This window comes from Budorcas taxicolor, chromosome 15 (assembly GCF_023091745.1).
Source record: "Budorcas taxicolor isolate Tak-1 chromosome 15, Takin1.1, whole genome shotgun sequence".
Taxonomy (NCBI): Eukaryota; Metazoa; Chordata; class Mammalia; order Artiodactyla; family Bovidae; genus Budorcas; species Budorcas taxicolor.
Genome location: NC_068924.1, coordinates 60,423,897 through 60,447,854, shown reverse-complemented (window position 1 = coordinate 60,447,854; position 23,958 = coordinate 60,423,897). Strand labels below are relative to the sequence as shown.

The 23,958-nt window shown below is 34.5% G+C and overlaps 1 protein-coding gene across 1 annotated transcript in view; it reads right to left on the bottom strand.

The window, feature by feature from the left end:
* The window catches only part of ELP4 (elongator acetyltransferase complex subunit 4), a 237,646-nt gene that overhangs the window by 185,397 nt on the left and 28,291 nt on the right, over window positions 1-23,958 (bottom strand). Inside the window, exon 3 of the mRNA XM_052652866.1 lies at window positions 22,869-22,990. Coding sequence (XP_052508826.1) covers window positions 22,869-22,990 — 122 coding nt within the window. The remainder of the gene's footprint in view (window positions 1-22,868; window positions 22,991-23,958) is intronic.

The following is a 23,958-nucleotide window of genomic DNA, read 5'->3' as shown; positions in this document are numbered from 1 at the left end:
GGTCTAAAATGTAGTACTTGGGTGCAATCTCAAAAATGACAATATGATCTCTGTTCGTTTCCAAGGCAAATTATTCAATATCACAGTAATCCAAGTCTAGGCGTCAACCACTAATGCTGAAGAAGCTGCAGTTGAATGGTTCCATGAGGACCTATAAGATCTTCTAGAACTAACACCAAAAATAGAGATCTTTTTCATCACAGAGGACTGGAATCCAAATGTAGGAAGTCAAGAGATAACTGGAGTAACAGGCAAGTTTGGCCTTGGAGTATAAAATGAAGTAGGTCAAAGGCTAATAGAGTTTTGCCAAGAAATTCATTGGTCATAGCAAACACCCTCTTCCAAAGATACAACAGACAACTCTACACATGGACATCATCAGATGGTCAATACTAAAATCAGATTGATTATATTATTTGCAGCTGAAGATGAAGTTCTATATAGTTAGCAAAAACAAGACTGGGAGCTGACTGTGGCTCAGATCATGAAGCCAATTTGGCTCCTTATTGCCAAATTCAGACTTAAATTGAAGAAAGTGGGGAAAACCACTAGACCGTTCAGGTATGACCTAAATCAAATCCCTTACGATTATACAGTGGAAGTGATATATAGATTCAAGGGATTAGATCTGGTAGAGTGCCTGAAGAACTGTGGACAGAGGTTCATAACACTGTATAGGAGGTGGTGATCAAAATCATCCCCAAGAAAAGTAAAAGCAAAAAGGTAAAATGGTTGTCTGAGGAGGCCTTACAAATAGCTGAGAAAAGGAGAGAAGCGAAAGGCAAAGGAAAAATATATCCATCTGAATGCACAGTTCCAAAGAATAACAAGGAGAGATATGAAAGCCTTCCTCAGTGATGAATGCAAAGAAACAGAGGAAAACAATAGGATGGGAAAGACTGGAGATCTCTTCAAGAAAATCAGAAATTCCAAAGGATCGTTTCATGCAAAGACAGGCACAATAAAGGACAGAAACTGTATGGACCTAAAGAAGAAGATACTAAGGTGGGAAGAATACACAGAAGAACTATACAAAAAAGATCTTCATAACCCAGATAACCACAATGGTGTGATCACTCACCTAGAGCCAGACATCCTGGAGTTCAAACTCAAGTGGGCCTTAGGAAGCATCAGTATGAACAAAGCTCAGTTCAGTTCACTTAAGTAGCTCAGTTGTGTCCGACTCTTTGTAACCCCATGGACTGCAGCACGCCAGGCTTCCCTGCCCATCACCAACTCCCAGAGCTTACTCAAACTCATGTTCGTCGAGTCAGTGATGTCATATAATTCCAGCTGAGCTATTTCAAATCCTAAAAGATGATGCTGGGAAGGTGCTGCACTGTATATGCCAGCAAATTTGGAAAACACAGCAGTGGCCACAGGACTGGAAAAGGTCAGTTTTCATTCCAATCCCAAAGAAAGGCAATGCCAAAGAATGTTCAAACCACCACAAGTGCACTCATCTCACACGCTAGCAAAGTAATGCTCAGAGAAAGCAAAGCTAGAGAATTCCAGAAAAAACATCTACTTCTGCTTCATTGACTATGCCAAAGCCTTTGACTGTATGGATCACAACAAACTGTGGAAAATTCTTCAAGAGATGGGAATACCAGACCACCTTACCTGCCTCCTATGAAACCTGTATGCAGGTCAAGAAGCAACAGTAGAACCAGACATAAAACAATAGACTGGTTCAAAATTGGGAAAGGAGTACATCAAGCTTGTATATTGTTACCCTGCTTATGTAACTTATTTAACTTATATGCAGAGTACATCATGCAGAATGCCAGGGTGGATGAAGCACAAGCTGGAATCAATATTGCTGGGAGAAATATCAATAATCTCAGACATGCAGATGACACCACCCTTATGGCAGAAAGTGAAAAGGAACTGAAGAGCCTCTTGATGAAACTGAAAGAGGAGAGTGAAAAAACCTGGCTTAAAACTCAACATTCAATAAATGAAGATCATGGCAACCAGTCCCATCACTTCATGGCAAATGGGGAAACAATGGAAACAGTGAGAGGCTTTACTTTCTTGGGCTCCAAAATCACTGCAGATGGTCACTGCAACCATGAAATTAAAAGTTGCTTGCTCCTTGGAAGAAAAGACATGACCAACCTAGACAGCATATTAAGAACAGAGACATTACTTTGCCAACAAAGGTCCATCTATCAAAGCTATGGTTTTTCCAGTGGTCATGTACAGATGTGAGAGTTGGACTATAAAGAAAGCTGAGTGCCGAAGAAGTGATGCTTTTGAACTGTGGTAGTGGAGAAGACTCTTGAAAGTCCCTTGGACTGCAAGGAGATCAAACCAGTAAATCCTTAAGGAAATCAGTCCTGAATATTCACTGGAAGGAGAGATGCTGAAGCTGAAGCTCCAATACTTTGGCCACCTGACTTGAAGAACAGACTTACTGGAAAAGACCCTGATGCTGGGAAAAATTGAAGGCAGGAGAAGCGGACGACAGAGGATGAGATAGTTGGATGGCATCACCAACTCGATGAATATGAGTTTGAACAAGCTCCGGGAGTTGGTAATGGACACGGAAGCCTGGTGAGCTGCAATGCATGCAGTCACAGAGTTGGATGTGACTTAGCGACTGACTGACTGACTGACCAGGTGAAAGGGTGTGAAATTACCACCCCAGTGCGTCTAGGGGCCAGGGGATTGAACCTAAGAGGCGTATTCTTGGGCCTGAAAGTCTTTTGAAATTGCTTTGTTTAATTTAAGACCTGCTTGGGATACATCATCCATTTCTTCTTTCTGTTTTCTCCCTTGGATTTGAAATGTCTTTCCTATGCCTGTCCCACCACTGTACTATGGAACCATCTAACTTGCCTGGTTTCACATGTTCAGTCAGCACTGGTTATGGGGTTGGACTAAATGTTTTTTGCATGAGAGAAGGACGTGTATCTCTGGGGTGGGGGGTGGGGTGGAGGGGAGGGTTGGGGAACACAAACATTCAGTCTATAACATAGTGTCTGGCACACAGTAAACACTCAGTAAATGTTTGAGGGTGTAATAAATGATGGCTAACAAATGTGTTTCCAATCATTCTGCAATTTCTGGACTTAGATTTTTAATGGCCTTCTGGATATTCTACCTGAATGTTCAACTACATGTCAAACTCAAAGTATATAAGAAGTCAGGTTATTATCTTTCATTCTTCTTTCCTCCCTTTCTGTCAGCTCTTCCTGCTCCTTACTTTCTCTACAATTATTTCCTTAATAATTAGTTAATTCCCTCTCCTGGATCAGGGCAGCATGTAGCAACAGAGCTCTCAGTTGACTCTTAAGTGTCTCAGAAAGAAGATATTGTAGTTTGTACCTTCTTTCATACTGTTCTCTTACAAAGTGAAAAATGTGTGCTAACCCAGTAAGTCCTGAGCTTCTCTACCTCTGAGTCTTTATTATTGCTGTTTCCTTTGCTTAATGTTGTTGTTTAGGGGTTTGCTTAATGTAGTAATCTGTATATTTGGATAGCCAGCAAAAACTCATTTGATAGAAAAGAAAAGCATAACTTATAACAGCAGGGATTATAAGTTAACGCATTAAAATCAAGCAATTTCATTAAATTAACAGTAAAATTAAGGGAATTCGTTCAAAACAATATAGAAAGGAAATGCCATGAGTAGGCCGCAAATCAATGAACTTGAAGATAGTAAGGGAAATTATCAACAACAAAGGACAGAGGGAAGAAAGTAAGAAGAAAAAGAATAATTCTAGCGAGCTTTTTCATATGAACTGCTGAGCTGAACCTAAACTTTATTCAGAAATGCAAAAGCCCTATAGTAACCAAAACAACTTGAAAAAGAAGAAAGTTAGGACTTAAAATACCTAATTTCAAGACATAAAACCAGAAAGATGGAAGTCCATTTAAGATAGATATGATTCAATGGAACAGAAAAGAAAGTTAGGGAAGAGATTCAGTTATTTTTTTAATTGATTTTCTACACAGATGCCAAGGGAATTTAATAGAGAGAGGATAACAACAAATTCCTAGAAAACAACAGAGGAGAAAATAGTGGTTTTTAGGTATCCCAGGAATCAGTAAACTGGGCCAAATCCAACCAGTCACCTGTTTTTGTAAACAAAGTTTTATTATAACATAGTCATCCTCCTTTGTTTAGGAACTGTCTGCCTTAGTGATACAATAGCAGAACTGAGTAGCTGTAACAGAGACCACATGGTCTGCAAAGCTAGAAACATTTACTAACTAGTCCTTTAAAGAAAAGTTTGCTGACCTCTGAGTGATTCAGATTTTTCTTAAATAGGACAAAAACATAGCATGAAATATACTGAACTTTGAAAATGTTTTTCAAATGACACTGTTAAGACAACAAAGAAGCAAGCTATAGATTGGGAGTAGATATTTGCTAAACACTTACCTGATAGAGAATTTATATCCAGAATATAAAAGAACACATAACTCAATGACAAAAATGCAAATAGTCCAATAACAGGTGGACAAAAGAGTTGAACACTCTACCAAAAGATATTTGGATGGCAAACGCAAGAAAAGACGCTCGATATCATTAATTATTGTTATTGGTGTTCAGTCACTCAGTCATGTCCGACTCTGTGACCCCGTGGACTGTAGCGCGCCAGGTTTGCCTGTCCTTCACTATCTCCCAGAGCTTGCTCACACTCGTGTCCGTTGGGTAGATGATGCCATCCAATCATCTCATCCTTTGTTGCCCCTTTCTCCTCATGCCCTCAACCTTTAGTGATTAGGAACATGAATATTAAAACCACAAGTTATCATTATATGTGCACTGGAATTATTAACATAAAATTTAAAAAATGGTCACACAAACTGTTAAAAAGAAAGCAGATGGCTGGAATTCTTACACACCGCTAAAAAATCTAAACTGAGCAGCTACTTTAGAGAAGAGTTTGGAAATTTCTCTAAAAAGTGAACATTCACTTTCAATATGATCCAGCAATTATCTTCTTAGGTATCTGCCAAAGAGAAATGAAAACATGTCCATACAAAGACATGTACATGGATGGTTACAACTTCATTTAACAGTCAACAGGGAAAACCCAGATGTCAATCAACTGGTAAATGGCTAGAACAGTTAGTTAGAGGAACAAACTCTACTGATACATATAAGAATATGGTTAATCTAAAAATCATTATGTTAAATGAAAGAAGCCAGATACAAAACATTATATACTGCATGATTTCATACATGTGAAATTCTAGACAAACTATTAAGATGGTAAGCAGACTAGAGGCTACTAGTGGCCAAGAGATAGACTGCATTAGATATTTCAGTAACACTGGATTTTAAATGACAAGGAAAAAAATGTTTTCAAAATATGTGGAAATCTGATATTAAACCTGGAATTTTCCATCCAGGAAAATTATCTATTAACTCTAAGCACAAAATATGTTTTAAAAAGGCAACAGTTCAGTTCAGTCACTCAGTCATGTCTGACTCTTTGCGACCCCATGAATCGCAGCACGCCAGGTCTCCCTGTCCATCACCAACTCCCGAAGCTCACTCAGACTCACGTCCATCGAGCCATACAGTGTTTCAAAAGCTTACCCGTCACCAACTTTTCTGAAGAAAATAACTGAAGATACAATTCAGCAGTATAAAAAAGAAATAAAGAGGTACAATGTGTAAAAATAAAAACTGGTAACACCTTTTAATGGAGACATTATTAAGACATATTTTTCATTAAACATAAAATTTCAAAAAATATATTTTATTTAATGTACCTTTTAGAATGGCTGTTATAAAAAAGAGATAACAAGTTCTGGGAAGGATGTAGAGAAAAGGGAATGGAGAAAAGGGAACCCTTGTGAACTGTTGGTGGAAACGTAAATTGGTACAGCCACTATGGAAAATGGTATGGAAGTTCCTCAAAAAATTCCTCAACAGAACTATCATATGATCTAGCAATTCTACTTCTAGGTATATATCTGAGGGAGATGAAATCTTATATCAAAGAGATATCTGTACCTCCATTTTCACTGCTGTATATTTTACAATAGTCAAGGCATAGAAACAACCTAAATATCCACCAAGAGATGAATGAAGAAAATATTATATATATATACATATATATAAAACATTACTCAGCCATTAAAAAAAAATAAAAGGAAATTCTCCCATTTGTGACAATATGGTGGACTTGAGGGCATCCTGCTAAGTGAAATAAGTCAGATGGAGAAAGATAAATGCTATATACACTGATTTAGATGAGGGATCTAAAATATATGACCTTATAATAGAGAACAGACTGGCAGTTGTCAGAAGCAGGGAAACGGGTGACGGTGATCAAAAGGTATAAATTCCAGTTATAATTCTGTATGTGATAAATGTATAGCATGGTGACTATAGTTAACAACACTGTATAATTGAAAGCTGCTGAGAAAGTAGATCTTACAAGTTCTCAACACAAGAAAAAATTCTAAATGTGAGGTAATGGACATTAACTAAACTTATTCTGCTATTATTCTACATACATATATCCAATCATTACATTGTACACCTTAAAATATTAAAGCTACATGTCAATTACATCTTAATAAGGCTGTTAGGAAAAAAGAACTGCTGGGAAGAGAATAACAAGTAGAACAAGAAAGAAAAGGACTAAACATGAAGAAATGAAAGGAACTAAAAATATGACATGATACTGAGCAACTGAAGGAATATAAAATATGAAATGCATTTTCCTGTTCTCTTCAAGTGAAAAATGAGTGATTTAAAGATATACCTAAAATGATATTTCTGGAAAAAAAGAAATACTCTAGTCTTTTTGTTTTCTATTATTCAGAAATTTCTGTAAGAGTTTACATACACTATGTTGTTTTATTTGTAAGCCCTAACATTTTTGTAGTATGCCATCATCGATCCACCCTGCTCGAATCACTGACCCTAACAGAGATGATCACTGTATCTGTAATCTCTACCATTTGTTGCAATGCCTGTATCTAATCAAACAAAAAATTTGACTGATGTTTTGATAAAATGTCTATTTTGAGTGAACGCTAAGAATAAGTTCTTTAATAATCAAATATTATAGCCGTCAATCACAGATCAGCATCCACCTTCATTATTTTTGAAAATCCCCAGTCTTGATTTCTAACCCAGTGCACCAACAGAACTCAATGTATGGCTGTTATATCTTTGCTTCCTAAGAGAAAGAATATTACATTTTTGGTTCTTTTTAACAATGTGGTACTTACAGTTCCCATATATTTGGAAATGAGGATCATAAACATCAGTAAATAAAAATAAAAAGCAGGCATCATAAGTTCCACATAGAAGATAGTATGGAAAGTATAAAATATCTCTTTTAATCAAATACATTAAGTTAGAAAATTAACAAGAATATAGAAATTGGCAATACTTTCAGACAAAAAGAACTATTTACTCTATTTTTTAAAAAAGCTATATGAAATGAAATTATTACAAACTTGCAATACCAAAGTATATTCCAGTATTTTATATTTTATTTTTTTACCAGAAACATTTATCCTTATCCATAAGATATTGTAAATATATTTCTTCCCCTTTTCAATTCATGTCATTTTGTGCTTACTGCTTTATTATTTTGTGGTCTTTGTTTTGGCAGATGCACAAGCAAAATCTGATTCCAACAGTTTGACCCTTCTCACTTTTTATGTTCTCTAGGGCATAATAAAACCCAAGATACAATCCCTCAGCAGTTAATGAAGCTTAACCTCCCACCCTCTTAATTACCAATGCATTACACCAACTATGGGCATCATACTCCTCTCTAAGCTATTTTACAATTCAGCAGAAGTACTACTGAGCTATTATGTAGCAACATAATCCATGCAGCATGAGAAATCCTTCTTAAAAATAAAATCTTTTGATCCTTGCAGGTTTTGGTAACTGTATAATTAATACTACTTAAGCATTATCCATGTATCAGTAAGTATATTATTTTGTTGATTTATGGGAGGTTTGGGAGGAAATATTTATTTTCTGAAAGTTTGAAAGAGATACAAATCCAAAGATATTACTGGTTATCATAATCTAAATAAAAACATAGTCTAAATATCAAACCAAATATTTACAAATTAAAGGTATGTTCTCCACATTATCCTCACTTAACTATTCAAAACTATGGGGGGAGGAGTGACTTTAATTGTTAAAAGCATTCAGAAATATAGATGAATGGAATAAGTCAGAAGATCTTGGGGTGTAGTTGATGCTACATTGAAAAGTTTTTAAAACTCACAGATTTTAAGATTAGCAATTAGTGAATTATCTTGTACCAAACTAAATGCAGTACCCATTAGGGAATATCTTGGTGCAATTTCAGATATCATTTCTTGGATATAAATTTAGCAAAATTACTGATATTTCAAGATGGTGAAAAACACTTTCATATAAGCATACAAAACTCCCAAAGATAAGCAGACAAAATTGATGTCTGTGATTTGGAAACTACATTAATTAAATGGATTTGAAAAATAGAAAATGAAACCACTGGGATCAGAGCAGTGGTCTTGATACTCTTCTACTGATCCTCATCACATTATCATCCTTATCTTTATCATGTTTCTTTTTAACATGTGAACCAGAAATGTGCTGAGAAGACTGGAAAAATCTCTCAACTTTCTTGACTAAGATAGAGGGAAGGAGAAGGATACATAAAGAACAGAATATGGAAGTCTGCACTACAAGTATTCAGAAATGAAGAGAAAGAGTTGCAATAAGTGAAAATAATTTCAAATTAAATGCAAATATAATCATTTAGAAATATTACATTCTAAATCATCACATTTTTAGGAGTACCAGTCACAGAAGGATCTCAAAGCATTTAGACATGTATTAACCCCTGAGTTCTACTGAAATCGAGTAGTGAGAATGGGAAGATGAGGTACACATAAATTTAAATTCCTTATCTAGGTTCTAGCAGTATGCCTGGTGACACATAAATAGTACTTTAGTCTAAACCAAAGCAGTCGGAGGTTTCAACACTGTCTATTGATGCTATTGACCAAAAGGAGTTTAAAAGGAAATGTACTGAGTTTCTTGGCATTCTTATATTAGCTACCATAATTATTTTCTCACATATATATATAAAAATAACTGCCAAGCTGTTAAGAACAAGTCTCTATGAGGTCTATATTAGTTTTACCAATTTTCCTTAATACATCAACTTAGATACAGAATTTATGATTTTATAAATCAAAATGTAAGATCTATATTATATACTCCTTCAAAACAGTCTCTTTACTTCAGACATCTTAAGAAGCTTAAAATAAAAATTTTATGCTTTTACTTACAGAGAAGTGAGATTGCACTGCTGGAATCTATTAATATTTTTATTCATAAAAATTGGAGTTTTCCTTTCTAGATTTTTTTTTACAAAGTCAAGTTTACATATTCAAAGTTGTCAATGTTTAATCTAGTTCTGACTGTACAACCAATAAAACTCATACCCAGAGATAAAAGTTAAAGTGAAGAGAGTTCCTAATTAGGTAACTGCTATAAATGTGAACTTCTGTGTGTGTGTATATGTATTAGGTATACATAAGTGTGCATATGTATATTTTTACCTATATTATGTTCCTACTTAGAAAAAGAATAATGAACAGTGAAGAATGTAGTCCTTACAATAGGACATATCTTAATTACAATACATTTTGCGAGTTGTTTTAAAAAGCAGACTAAATGCTCCACTTAATCATTAGTATTAACAGGTTTAGTTAGTGAGGTCATATGTAGTAACTCCTTCCAGTAAATGTTTACTGTATAAGAGTGTATATTAACTCACTTTAAGAAAACACAACATATGAAAATTTTACATTGAGCAAACAAGTTAAATAATAGTAAGTTACTTTCTTTTCCTTTAAGTATTAAATGTCTTTACTGAGTATAAACTAAATCCTAAAAACTGTTAGTCTAAAACATTTCTAAATATAGCTATTTTAAAAGTTAAGAAAGTGACAATAATCTTATAATTATTTATTAAATCAAAGTCACAGAATCTTTACACTGCTGGAAAAGAAATACTTCGAAGTTTTATGGATACCTATTGTCAAAGAAATCTCAGTTAGGAACAGAATCAGGCATTATCTTCATTTAAAGGGTCCTGATCAGTTAAATTCCTAACTCAGAAGCATACAAGTGATTAGTTTTATTTATTTGATATTATGTATTTTTATCAGAATAAACAAAACTTTTGGAAAATGTCAAAAACAAAAATCTTTAGGGTATTGTGGGCACTAAATGAAACTGGATATAATTTTATTTTTATTAAATGTGAAAATTATTTTCTGTAGTATATTTGGTTTTAGTAGAACAGAACTCATTCTCTTTTTGTTCATTGACTACTGAGAAGTAGAGGTAACTGAGTAAGAGCATAAAATAGGTTTTTTAAAATTCTATAGCACCCTGTATGTTATAGTCTATTTTACAAGATTTAAATGCGAGAAGTATACTTCATAGTTTCAGATTTATTTTCTACTTCCACTTTAAGTCTTCATTTTAATACTCTCTATCCTGTTTTTGAAATCAAGCAGACTTTTAGACTCAATGTATGCACCCACAATCAGCATGTTTCAAATGCCTGTGATTTCATTAATATATACCATAATGTGAAAAGATGGATGTGAGGAACTAAGGCTTTCTGCAATTGCCTGTCAGTTTCTGATAAACAAAACTTAAATCAGAAGAGAAATACTGAAAGAATCACCCCAACACTAGCTGGAGAAATAGCCCTATTTGGGGGGGTGTTTTCAACAGTAGAGTTATCCTTTCATACATAATAAATCTTCACAGACTGTCTATTTAATTTATGATCCTTGATGGTATACTACCTCTCTGCTCCTATGGTGTCCTTTAATGTTTCATTAAATGGGACAGCATGTTAATTTGGGAGGCTGACTTTCTTTTAGTTTGAATGGCTCTGGTTTTCAAGACATTTATCCCCCTCAAAAGAATTGAATCCTTTCCCTTCTGCTGAATACGTTTTCTGAAAAAGTATTCAGAAGAAAAGTGAACCCTCTTTCTAATATTCTCAATTTTGACTTTGTATGACTTCTTTTCCAAGAATGATAAAACTCCTATATTACAGTTCCAAGATTTAAACATTTCTTTGAGTATAGCAAAACCATCAAGTATTCACAACCATCCATTTTTTAAGGGTTCAAAATAAAATTTTTGAAAGTAAATCTGAAGCCTGGAATAGATGCTTTAAGATTCAGAAAGCAAAAACCTCAGATATTTCATTTCTGATTTGGAACTCCAGAATACGGTAGGCAGATATTATTACTATTTTAATATGAAAGGTTAAGTGACTTGTGCAAGGTCCTGAAGCTAGTTAAGCAGCCACACAGAAATTAAAATCTAAGCTCAGATTTCAAGTATATTTCATCTTTTTGAGGGTAAATATCCTGTTACAGAGTGTGGCATTTTACTATATAACTTAGGCCACTTTTCTGCATGCAAAATTCCTTTCTTTTGTTGACTTAAGCACAAACATCAAGGCCAACTGTGTGTTCATTCCAATGTTATATCAAAAATGTTCTCACGAGCCAGTGACAGAGAGGTGGGTTTATTTTCTTTTATATTTTTATCTTATCTTTGATTTCCTCGTTGGAAAATAAGGCACATGCCATCTTTTAAAAGCTGGCTACAAATGTAGGTCACTGGAAGCAGTACTGAGCCTTTGCATGTTTTTTCTTAGTCTTTTTAATTTGCCAAAGAAGCTGTAACTGTGGCTGCCAGGGGAGAACTCAGAATTTTAAATAAGCTCTCACAAGTAGCTAGGGAGGGATTAAAAAAGAGTGAAGCCCTAGGGTCAAACAGCAAATTTCCGGCTCTACTAGCACTTCAGAGTTGTAAGCACTGAAAAGCTTATAGTCGAATAATTTTCTGAACAAATAAAATGTTGACAAAGAAGAGAAGGGAACATATTCTGATTATAGCTCTGCCTTCAAAGATCTTTTAATATTTGTCATATTATGAACAAAGGTATACAGTGATAAGCTAGTTTTGATAAGACACACATTAAATATTATACAGGCTAGAAAAAGTAAAAAACGTGTGGGAAAGTGTGTAATGTATAAGGTGCTGAGCATGCATAAAGCTTGCAAAGTAGAATATAGAAGGGCCAGAAAAAACTTTTAAATTATTTATAACATTATATGTTACTTCTGTTTTGAATCATAAAACTACAACTTGGAGATGAGCATAAATTAAAAAAATGTTCAATGATAAATTTGGTCAACCAACGGATGTTTCTTTAACTTCATTTTTATACCTGTTTCAATATTTGGCACTGAAAAAAAGCATAGGTTGGATCAGAGACATTTTTGTATTCTCCATACTCAGAAAGACCAGACAGTACTACAATGTATTAAGAGCAAACTGACCGCTCACTAGATTTCTAATTTTTGCTCCATGATCAGTAAATAACAGATGGATGGCAAACAGACTTAATCACGTCACCAAACTGAGAGAAGGAAAACAAATCTTTTTATCAGTAAGTCAAACAATAAATTGTTTAGCAAATAACACTGCTTTGTGAAAGTTAAAGTTGCTCAGTCATGTCCAACTCTGCAACCCCATGGACTATACAGTACATGGTACTACTCCAGGGCACAATACTTAAGTGGGTAGCCATTCCCTTCTCTAGGAATTCTTTCCAACCCAGGGATTGAACCCAGGTCTCCCACATTGCAGATGGATTCTTTACCAGCTGAGCCACCAGGGAAGCCCAATACTGCTTTATCTAACTCTAAATCAATGCCTCTGGTCTCAATTAAAACCAAGGAATCAAATAAAGGAAAAGACACAAGGTATAATAAATAAGATCTTAACAAATTAGTTCAATATTTGAGTAAAGGGCTGATATTTTGAGGTTTACAATAATGCTTTTAAGTGATCAAGATACAAGTTTAACTTTTACTTATGGATTAAAAGACCATAAAAGAAAATTCTGAAGATATTAAACTAAATTTTCACACTTCACTACTTTGTTACCAAGCAAAAAAGTGACCAAAGTATTTTATTATATTAATTCATCAAATATGAATAAAGTTTATTTTAAATGAACTAAAACTCACTCCATGACTTATGATTATTATAAATAATCATTTTCAATTATGACTTTCTCAATAGCAAATACGGGAAGTTTCATCATAATTGATATTACATTTGAAATATTTATCGACCAACATGTTTGATGTTAAAAAAATATCATATGCCGTGGGCCTTTTCTAAACATCAAGGTAGGTGGGGCACTCCTGCTGGAAAGCTTGTACTTTTCCTGGGTACACACTAAAACATACAACCTTGAAGCTTCTTACATGCAGTCTAGCCTCCCACTCTGTTCTAACTGTGGCTGGTGTTAGACAGTGCATAATGTATGTAATAGATAGCTCAAAAAGTTAATGCAACAAGTCTTTGCTCTAGGTACTAGATATCGCTTCCTGACCCTATATTACCTCTCTGGCATGTTATCACTGCTGCTAAGTCACTTCAGTCGTGTCCGACTCTGTGTGACCCCACAGACGGCAGCCCACCAGGCTCCCCCATCCCTGGGATTCTCCAGGCAAGAACACTGGAGTGGGTTGCCATTTCCTTCTCCAATGCATGAAAGTGAAAAGGGTAAGTCAAGTCGCTCAGTCATGTCTGACCCTCAGCGACTCCATGAACTGCAGCCTTCCAGGCTCCTCCGTCCATGGGATTTTCCAGGCAAGAGTAGTGGAGTGGGGTGCCATTGTCTTCCACTAGAAACATTCAAATTAAGTTTTAAAACTGACTTTAGTATATTATGAAACAGCATTTTGAATTTACTTCTGAAATTCTACTTTCTTTAATTCCTTAAGTATTAACACATAGCATCATATTGTTAAACATTATAAAAAGAATATTACAGAGAAATTTTAGCATTTTCAAGTTCTTAAGAAATGTTTGGGTGTGCAAGTGTGTTTATAATTTTTTATTTCATATAAAAAACCAGCCTATATACTGATAAATGTTTAAATATTTTAACATAAAAATGTAATTTTGTGATATTAGAAAGCATTCCATAGGAAGTTTTCACAGAGAATAACCATTACTATTTTGAGATGATCAAGAAGATTCTTTTAGATAAAAAAGTTAACTGCAAAATACTTACCATATCTGTTTTTAAAAGCTTTAACAACATCATGTATATTGTTCTATAGGATTTTCTAAGGGGTGTAATTTTTCAGCGTTACATCTTACTGCTGACTTCTTGAAGCTTTGACTACAATAGGCATGAATATGTTTTCAAAGGATGATGGATAAATTGCTGGGTGGTTATATAACATATCTTAGGAAGCTGATGGGGCTTTTTATCCTTTACTTGTCTTTTAGTTATACACAGTTTTAAGTTAATTATGGTCTATAAGACTGTCTTTTCCCTTTTCTTGTACCAGCAATATTTGCCTTGGTTATAGGTTCTAGAAATCCCCAATCATACATCACAAAATTAAAACTAAACAATTATAGCATCCTCCCCCTCCATGTTGTATCTCTAAACACTGTTAATGCCTTGGGTTTCTATCATTCATTTTTGGGCTGTTTGATGCAAGAAAGTTTTCAGTATAACTCTGAATTGGGCACACTGAAATCCCAACTGAATGTGATGTAGAAAATACGTAATATCTATACCTACTCTTATAGGTGAGAAAGTATTACTTATCTCTATTAGTATTTAACATTTCACTTAAAATTATAGAAGTATTTCATTTTTCTCAAAGATGTTAAAACTTTGTCTATGTACTAGTATTATGAAGAATATACATAAATTTTTATTTTTTATTTTAATGTATTTTATGTATTTATTTATATACATAAATTTTTATTAACCATAATTTTACCATCCAGTCTACTTTATTTTATTTTTAGTTTTTTTTAAATTTAAATTTTATTTTTTTACTTTACAATACGGTATTGGTTTTGCCATACATTGACATGAATCCACCACAGGTGTACATGAGTTCCCTGAACCCCCCTCCCACCACCCTCCCCATATCATCTCTCTGGGTCATCCCAGTGCACCAGCCCCAAGCATCCTGTATCCTGTATCAAACCTAGACTAGCGATTTGTTTCTTACATGATAGTATAAATGTTTCAATGCCATTCTCCCAAATCATCCCACCCTCTCCCTCTCCCACAGAGTCCAAAAGTCTGCTCTATATGTCTGTGTCTCTTTTGCTGTCTTGCATAGGCTCATCATTGCCATCTTTCTAAATTCCATATATATGTGTTACTATACTGTATTGGTGTTTTTCTTTCTGGGTTACTTCACTCTGTATAATCGGCTCCAGTTTCATCCACCTCATTAGAACTGATTCAAATGTATTCTTTTTAATGGCCGAGTAATACTCCACTGTGTATATGTACCACAGCTTTCTTATCCATTCATCTGCTGATGGACATCTAGGTTGCTTCCATGTCCTGGCTATTATAAACAGTGCTGCGATGAAGATTGGGGTACACGTGTCTCTTTCATTTCTGGTTTCCTCGGTGTGTATGCCCAGTAGTGGGATTGCTGGGTCATAAGGCAGTTCTATTTGTAGTATTTTAAGGAATCTCCACACTGTTCTCCATAGTGGCTGTACTAGTTTGCATTCCCACCAACAGTATAAGAGGGTTCCTTTTTCTCCACACCTTCTCCAGCATTTATTGCTTGCGGACTTTTGGGTCACAGCCATTCTGACTGGTGTGAAATGGTACCTCATTGTGGTCTTGATTTGCATTTCTCTGATAATGAGTGATGTTGAGCATCTTTTCATGTGTTTGTTAGCCATCTGTATGTCTTCTTTGGAGAAATGTCTATTTAGTTCTTTGGCCCATTTTTTGATTGGGTCATTTATTTTTCTGGAATTGAGCTGCATAAGTTGCTTGTATATTTTTGAGATTAGTTGTCAGTTGCTTCATTTGCTATTATTTTCTCCCATTCCGAAGGCTGTCTTTTCACCTTGCTTATAGTTTCCTTTGTTGTGCAGAAGCTTTTAATTTTAATTAGATCCCATTTGTTTATTTTTGCTTTTATTTCCAGTATTCTGGGAGGTGGATCATAGAGGATCCTGCTGTGATTTATGTCAGAGAGTGCTTTGCCTATGTTTAAATGTATGAACACTACACTAATATGGGACCACATTAGACATATGTATGTTAAAAACAACACTTTCTGTAATTTCTTACAAAAAACTGAAAATGACATATTATTCTTTTAAGTCAAATACTGTTTTACTATTATATATTAAACATGTAAGAAAGAGAAGATGACAAGTTTGCAAATTTAAAAAACATGACTTTGTTAACTGGCTGAATTCTATATTCTCATCAGCCAATAGACTTGCATGGGATTCAAATAATTCTCCCTGATCACAGTGATCAATCTGAGGGAATTTTGCATCTTCGGCTACATTAGAAATTGCTTTGGATTATACTCAAGAATGTTTAACATATGGCTAACAGGAACAGACCAACCCATTAAAATCTAATGATCAAGGGTGAAAAAATATGCTAGTGCTATGTGTGAGGAATGTGGGAGGAGGGACAGCGTTTATAGAAAGGCAGCCCAGGAGTGGCTATCTTTGTGTTTTGGCAAATTTGATATTCCTGTGCAACCTTATAACTTCAGGGACTTAGACCCTGAGAATGTGCAAAACAAGGACCCTTTATATAATCCAGGGATATTAACTGTAATATGTAAAGAGCTCATACAGAGCAATGAGGAAAAAAAAAAAGGGGAAAAAAATTGATTATAAAAAAAGAAAGAAATGCAGAAAACTAATGACCATGGGGAAAATACTCTGCTTCACTATAAACAAAGAAACATGCAACAAAGTAATATTTTCCCATCAAATGAACATTTTTTTAAATTATAAAAAAAGAGAAGCAACATTACTGATGAGTGAAGATTCTATTAATTCAAAAACTAGACATACCTTCAGACTAGAGCTTCATGAAATATAAGAACATAATCAAAAGTAAAACCATTTAAAAATGAATCACTAAATAATTTTTTAATGTATGGAAATGTTACGTGTGCATGTTATTTAGCATTTACAGCCTTTAACTAATTACATTACTCATCTGTACAAGTGATTTTAGTTAAAAGCAAATAATGGCATTAAAATCAGAGAAGATAAATTTTTCTTGAGGCTTAGACACTCAACTTTATGATTAACTTACTATTTAATTTCACTGAATACATTATTGATAAATATTAAATTGTCATGTAAAGCAAATGCTATTCACACACAAAAAAACTCGTTCTAGGCTACTTATAAATAAAAGAATGAAACAAACTTTGAAAATGCAGTGTCAAATCTGCTGTGTTACGTTAAGTAAATCTAATGTCTAAGACCATTAGGTTTTTGTGGAGTATTTATATTATTTTTGATAATATATTCTAAGTGCATGAGATAAAGTAAAACACATCTGATGACATTAGAATACTTTCTTCATTTAAAAACACCTACGGTAGAAAAATTAATCTGGATCAGGTAAGATGACTTGTTTCAATTCCTTTTAACTGTCAAAAATTGGGAGTCTTTAAACCTGGGGTACATGAAGACTTTCAAAGAGGTATCTGATCATGAGAATTTTAAGGGATCAATTCCTAGATTTTCAACTTAAACAAATACTCTAGTGAAAAAATGACCTCATAGAGAATGTGCCAATGATAGATGTACAAGTTCCCCTTTCCCTACTCTCCTTTCTCACTTAAGTGAAAGGTTTACTTCTCGTTGCCACAGAGCACTTGGGGCATCTCCGCAGCACTGAACAAAAAGACAATTTATTTGGTACAGAAAATGTGAATGTTCTAATGACTGGAGAAACAACCCTCTCTTCATTTGTTTTCAGCAAAATTTTATGCGGACCTAATAAGTTAGACAAAGAACTTAAAATAATATGTGTTGATGGACATAGTGTGATTTCTTTTTTGTGCATTACTCAGAAAAAGAAAAAGGATAATTTGAGGGACAGGGTGGCTCAGTGGTAAAGAATCCACCTGCAATGTAGAAGACGTGGTTTTGATCCCTGGGATGGGAAGGTCCCTTGGAGAAGGAAATGGTGACCCACTCTAGTATTCTTCCTGGAAAATCCCATGGACAGAGAGAGGAGCATGGCAAGCTTCAGTTCACAGGGATTGCAAAGAATTGAGACACAACTTAACGACCAAATAACAATACAATGACATAACTCTCTCTATTCTTTATTTAACTATGAACTGCTCACATCTGCAAAAGTGAAAAATAGGAAAAGAGTTGATGCTAAATTCTGTCCATGAAATTCTAGCAATATTCATGCACTGATATATCTTAACGAAGCAATTCAGTACAAACATTTTTATGTCTATTGATATACTGCATGCAACAGTAATTGTAATGGTGATTGAAACAAGAAGAAATGAGTTTAAAACTTAGATTCTTTTGAGACAAGAGGATTAAAATAAATGTAAAGTTCTGTTATAGAAAAACTATCAAGGTTATTAATAAATATGCTGAATATAAAACATAACATTCTGACAAAACTCTATGAGGAATGAGTGAAAAAAATATGAATTCAAGGAAAAAAATGATTGGTAAAATTTTCAGTTGTTAAAATAGAGTTTGCTTATGTATATACTTCTAATATTAGTAGTGATATCAAATTGCTATTATTTAGATTCAGTTGAATACATGTATAAGACTGATATAAAAGTCTTTAAGTAAAAAGGCAGTATTCACAATAACATCCATTGCAACTAAATAATATCATAACTAAATTTTTTTCATACCTTATTATAAAAGAAGATACATAGTTTTAAAACATATATTTAGAAATATGAGTACAAAAAGTCAGAAGAGATCAGTGTACTATCTGGAAAATTGGCCAAGATATAAGATAAGATGATAATCATTCAATGTAGGTTAATAAATGTGAAATGCCTTCTTTGGTTTTAAATGTAATTTTTATATTTTCAGCAAAATTGTATTAGAGTTCTCCAGAGAAACACTACGAATAGGATGTGTGTGTATACACTCATATATACATGAATATATACATACATATATATCTCTCTAATATAATTTATTATAAGGAACTGGCTCATAGATTATGGAGACTGACAAGTCCCCAAATATGCAGAGCAAGCTGGAGATACAGGAAAGCTGATGGTGTAATTTCTGTTCAAATCTGAAGGCTTTTGAACCAGGAAAACCAACGGTGTAATTCTAATTCAAAGGATAGCAAACTCAGGAAAAGCTAATATTTCAGATTGAACCTGAGGGCAAGTAAAAGCTGATGTTCAACTTCAAAAGCAGCCCAGGAAGAATTCTTTCTTACACAGAGGAGGGTTAGCAGTTTTGTTCTATTTAGACCTTCAACTGATTGGATGAAGCCCACCCACATTAGGTAGGGCAAATTGCTTTACTTACTCTACCAATTTAACTGTTAATCTCATTCAAAAATATTTTCACAGAAAACACTCAGAATAATATCCGATGAAATATCTGGGTACCCTGTGGCATGGTCAAGTTGACATATAGAATTAAATTACAAGTCTTCCCCTTGCTTACTTGGCACCCATATGTATCTCCTTAAATGATAACTGGCTCCAGATAAATACAATAACAAGGTCATAATTCTACATTCCTAGCTCTGTCTCCTAAGACTGTCTTATCCTGGGTCCTTCCTACCTGCACTATGCCCTGGATACTTCACATGCAGTAAGCTAGGGAAATTACAGGGTTTACTCTGCTTATTTTGCATAACTCAGCAATCACTGTCTTTTATTATATGATGTTCAAAGGTATGTAATATGTCCCTTATTATGTGATGTTTCATAACATTTTGTCCTGTTTTTTAGTTGTTTCAGGCATGATGACAAGTCTGGTCCTTATTAATCTATTTTGGTCACAAGTGAAGTGTAGTGAAGTCGCTCAGTCGTGTCTGACTCTTTGCGACCCGACCCCATGGACTGCAGCGTCCCAGGCTCCTCCGTCCAAGGGATTTTCCAGGCAAGCGTACTGGAGTGGGTTGCCATTTCCTTCTCCCTTTTGGTCACAAGGGCAACATTAATAAGAGTCTATGTTTTTTGACTCCAGCTTTGTATTTTTTTCTAGTACATCATAAACTCTGTGAAAAAAGATTTGCATGTAAGACTAGATATCTTAAGAAACTTTGATGAAATTATTTTCTAACTTCAAAATCCTTCACATACTCCAAAGAAGGATATGTAAAGTACATTGAAATCTTTTAATAATAACCTGTACAAATCTTAAAGAGATGGGAATATCAGACCACCTGACTTGTCTCTTGAGAAATCTGTATGCAGGTCAGAAAGCAACAGTTAGAACTGAACATGGAACAACAGACTGGTTCCAAATAGGAAAAGGAGTACATCAAGGCTGTATATTGTCAACTTGCTTATTTACCTTATATGGAGAGTATATCATGAGAAATGCTGGACTTGATGAAGCACAAGCTGGAATCAAGACTTTTGGGAGAAACAACAATAATCTCAGATATGCAGATGACATCACCCTTATGGCAGAAAGTGAAGAACTAAAGAGCTTCTTGATGAAAGTGAAAAAGGAGAGTGAAAAAGTTGGCTTACAACTCTACATTTAGAAAATTAAGATCATGGCATTTGGTCCCATCACTTCAGGGCAAATGGATGGGGAAACAGTGGAAACAGTGACAGACTTAATTTTGGGGGGCTCCAAAATCACTGCAGATGGTGACTGCAGTCATGAAATTAAAAGACTCTTACTCCTTGGAAGAAAAGTTATGACCAAACTAGACAGCATATTAAAAAGCAGAGACATTACTTTGCCAACAAAGTTCCGTCTAGTCAAAGCTATGGTTTTTCCAGTAGTCATGTATGGATGTGAGAGTTGGACTATAAAGAAAGCTGAGCACCTAAGAATTGATGCTTTTGAACCGTGGTTTTGGAGAAGACTCTTGAGACTCCCTTGGACTGCAAGGAAATCCAAGCAGTCCATCTTAAAGGAGATTAGTCCTGGGTGTTCATTGGAAGGACTGATGTTCAAGCTGAAACTCCAATACTCTGGCCACTTGATGCGAAGAGCTGACTCACTGGAAAAGACCCTGATGCTGGCAAAGATTGAAGGTGGGAGGAGAAGGGGACAACAGAGGATTAGATGGTTGGATGGCATCACTGACTCAATGGACATGAGTTTGGGTAAACTCGGGGAGTTGGTGATGGACAGGGAGGCCTGGCGTGCTGCAGTCCATGGGGTCACAAACAGTCAGACACAAATGAGTGACTGAACTGAACTGTACAAATCAAGGTACCTAATAAAGGTGTCACGGATTAACTTTCAAATAAAATAAGGTAGTTCTCTAAGGCAAAATGTAGAAGTATAGTAAAGGCTTTAACATCAATTACACAGGTTGGAAGAGGGAAGAAGTAAAAAAAAAAAAAAAAATCAACCATTTTAAAAACCACATAGAAATAGGCCTTCCTGCCCAAGGCTTGGCAAAAATTTCCTATATAGCTATAAATCCTATACATCAGCTATGTCTGATACAAAATCTTAGGCTCAGTATATTGTGGAATGGACTGTGAAGAACCTATAACAGCTTCTTTACAACAGTGATTTTGGCCTTTACTCCATTGCTTGTCACAAGCAGACTACTGTTAGGAAATTGACCACAATGATAAAGGTCAAAGGGAAAAGGAACAAAAGAAGAAACAAAAACAGAAAATAAAAAAGAAAATATTACAAAGGGTTAATAGTAGAAATAAGAATGAAGGAAAACAGGCTCTTCAGCCAGAAGGGAATCATCTGGAAAATTAAACAAAGGTTTTCTCTTTGGTGGTTAGTTGCCCAGTTGTGTCCGACTCTTTGCAACCCGAAGGACTGTAGCCCGCCAGGCATCTCTGTCCATGAGGATTCTCCAGAAAACAACACTGGAGTGGGTTGCCATGCCCTTCTCCATTTCTCTTGAATTTATTTTAATCTGATAAACAAAGTCTGACCCATATGAAAGAATCATGCTAGTTTTGACCTCAGTATTACAATAATTTTTATGTTTGAGAGTAGAAATTTGTTGGTGTCTCTTGACAGTTATTATAAATTAGTATTTGTCATGCTACAGATTTTTTATAAATGACTTATTCATTTGCCATTTTGCAAACTATACAGAGAAATTAAAACATCCTCTGAGGGGAAAAAAATGACTTTAGATTATGAAGTCTAATCAAAGGATGGCTTAAACTAAGATCCTATTCTCTACCAAGAAATTAATAATTCTAAAAGTCATGACTACCTTCTCTGAGGTGAAAAGTATGCTTCAACTTAAAAAGACATAGTACTGGGTTGGCCAAAAAGTTCCTTAAGATCTTATGGAAAAATCCAAAGGAATTTTTGGCCTACTCAATATTTTAATCACATATTTTAGTATTATTGCTTCTTTCTTAGAAGAAAATAATTTCTGGCAACCTCAAAACAATAAATGAGTACTTCCAATATCTGTATCATTCTTCCAACTTATACCTTTGGAATACTGGTTAACATAAAATCTGACAACATTTTGCAGTTGTTTTTCTTTACCTAGCTAGTTTATTAAGTTCTCATATCATCACTTAATAATAATTTTGTTTACTTTCAGTTTTAAATAACTTATTAAAATTTCCTCACTCTGATAAAAAGGATAAAAAATTGTTTAAGACTCTAAAAATGACACCATATGTTCAAATAAATCTGATACATTTTTTTAAGAGAAAAAAGACATGTGAGGTCCCATTAACATATTTAAACACAGTTTGCATGTACACAAATATATATCTTCCTTACATATACATAAGCAATATTTTTTTCATGAAACATTCAAAATGTAATATTGAATTAATATATTCTATACCTGTAAAATGTCAGCAGGGTCTTCTTTTGCAGATGCAACCAACAAAGCATGGCCACTGACAATTCCTTCTGCCAGGAAATAATTGAAGAGCAAAGGAGAATAAATGTTGTATTTATCCTCTTCTGTAAGAAAGAAAAAATTATAGTCAGAATTCTACCATATATTAAGCATACTCAAATGCTTTTATTTTTTTCTCCTTAAAACAAGTATATGAGGTGGAACAGTAACTATGTCTTCCGAAGATATATGAATGGTCAACAAGATCGTGAAAATATGTTTAATGGTACTAAATATAAAAAAAATGCAACCCGAAACACTGAAAAACCACTACATTCCTGCTAAAACAGCTGAAATAAAAATACAATACCAAGTACTGAAAAAATGTGGAGCAAATAAAACATTCCTACATTGCTAGAGGCAATGTAAAATGGTAAAATCTGGAAAATAGATTGGCAGTTTCTTATAAAGTTAAACATAAGAATCAGCAACTCCATTCCTGCTTATTACCATAAGAAATGACAAGACATGTTCACACATAGATGTACACATAATGTTTATGACAGTTTTTCCATAAGAATCAAAAACTGAGAATGGCACAAATGTCCATCAACCAGTGAATGGAAAAACAGATGGTATGTCCACAAATGAGATAATACTCAACAACAAAAGAAATGGACTGTTGATAGATGGGCAACAAAATGAATCTCAGAAACATTAAGTGAAAAAAGTCAGACATAAAAAGTATATATGATAAGACTGCCTTAATGTGATAGTCTGGAGAAAGCAAAACTAAATTCTAGTGCTAGAAAGATGTTAGGTGTTTGGGGACCAGGAAATATTTGGGTCTGAGAAAATTTAGGGGGGATGTTGGAAATGGTTTATATTGTGATTGTTGTGGTGGTTACCTGAGTATATATATTTATAAAAAAAATCACTAAAATACACATTTAAAATAGGTCTATTTTATCATGTGAAAGTGAAAGTAAAAGTGAAGTCGCTGAGTCATGTCCGACTCTTTGCGACCCCAGGCTCCTCTGTCCATGGGATTTTCCAGGCAACAGTACTGGAGTGGATTGCCATTTCCTTCTCC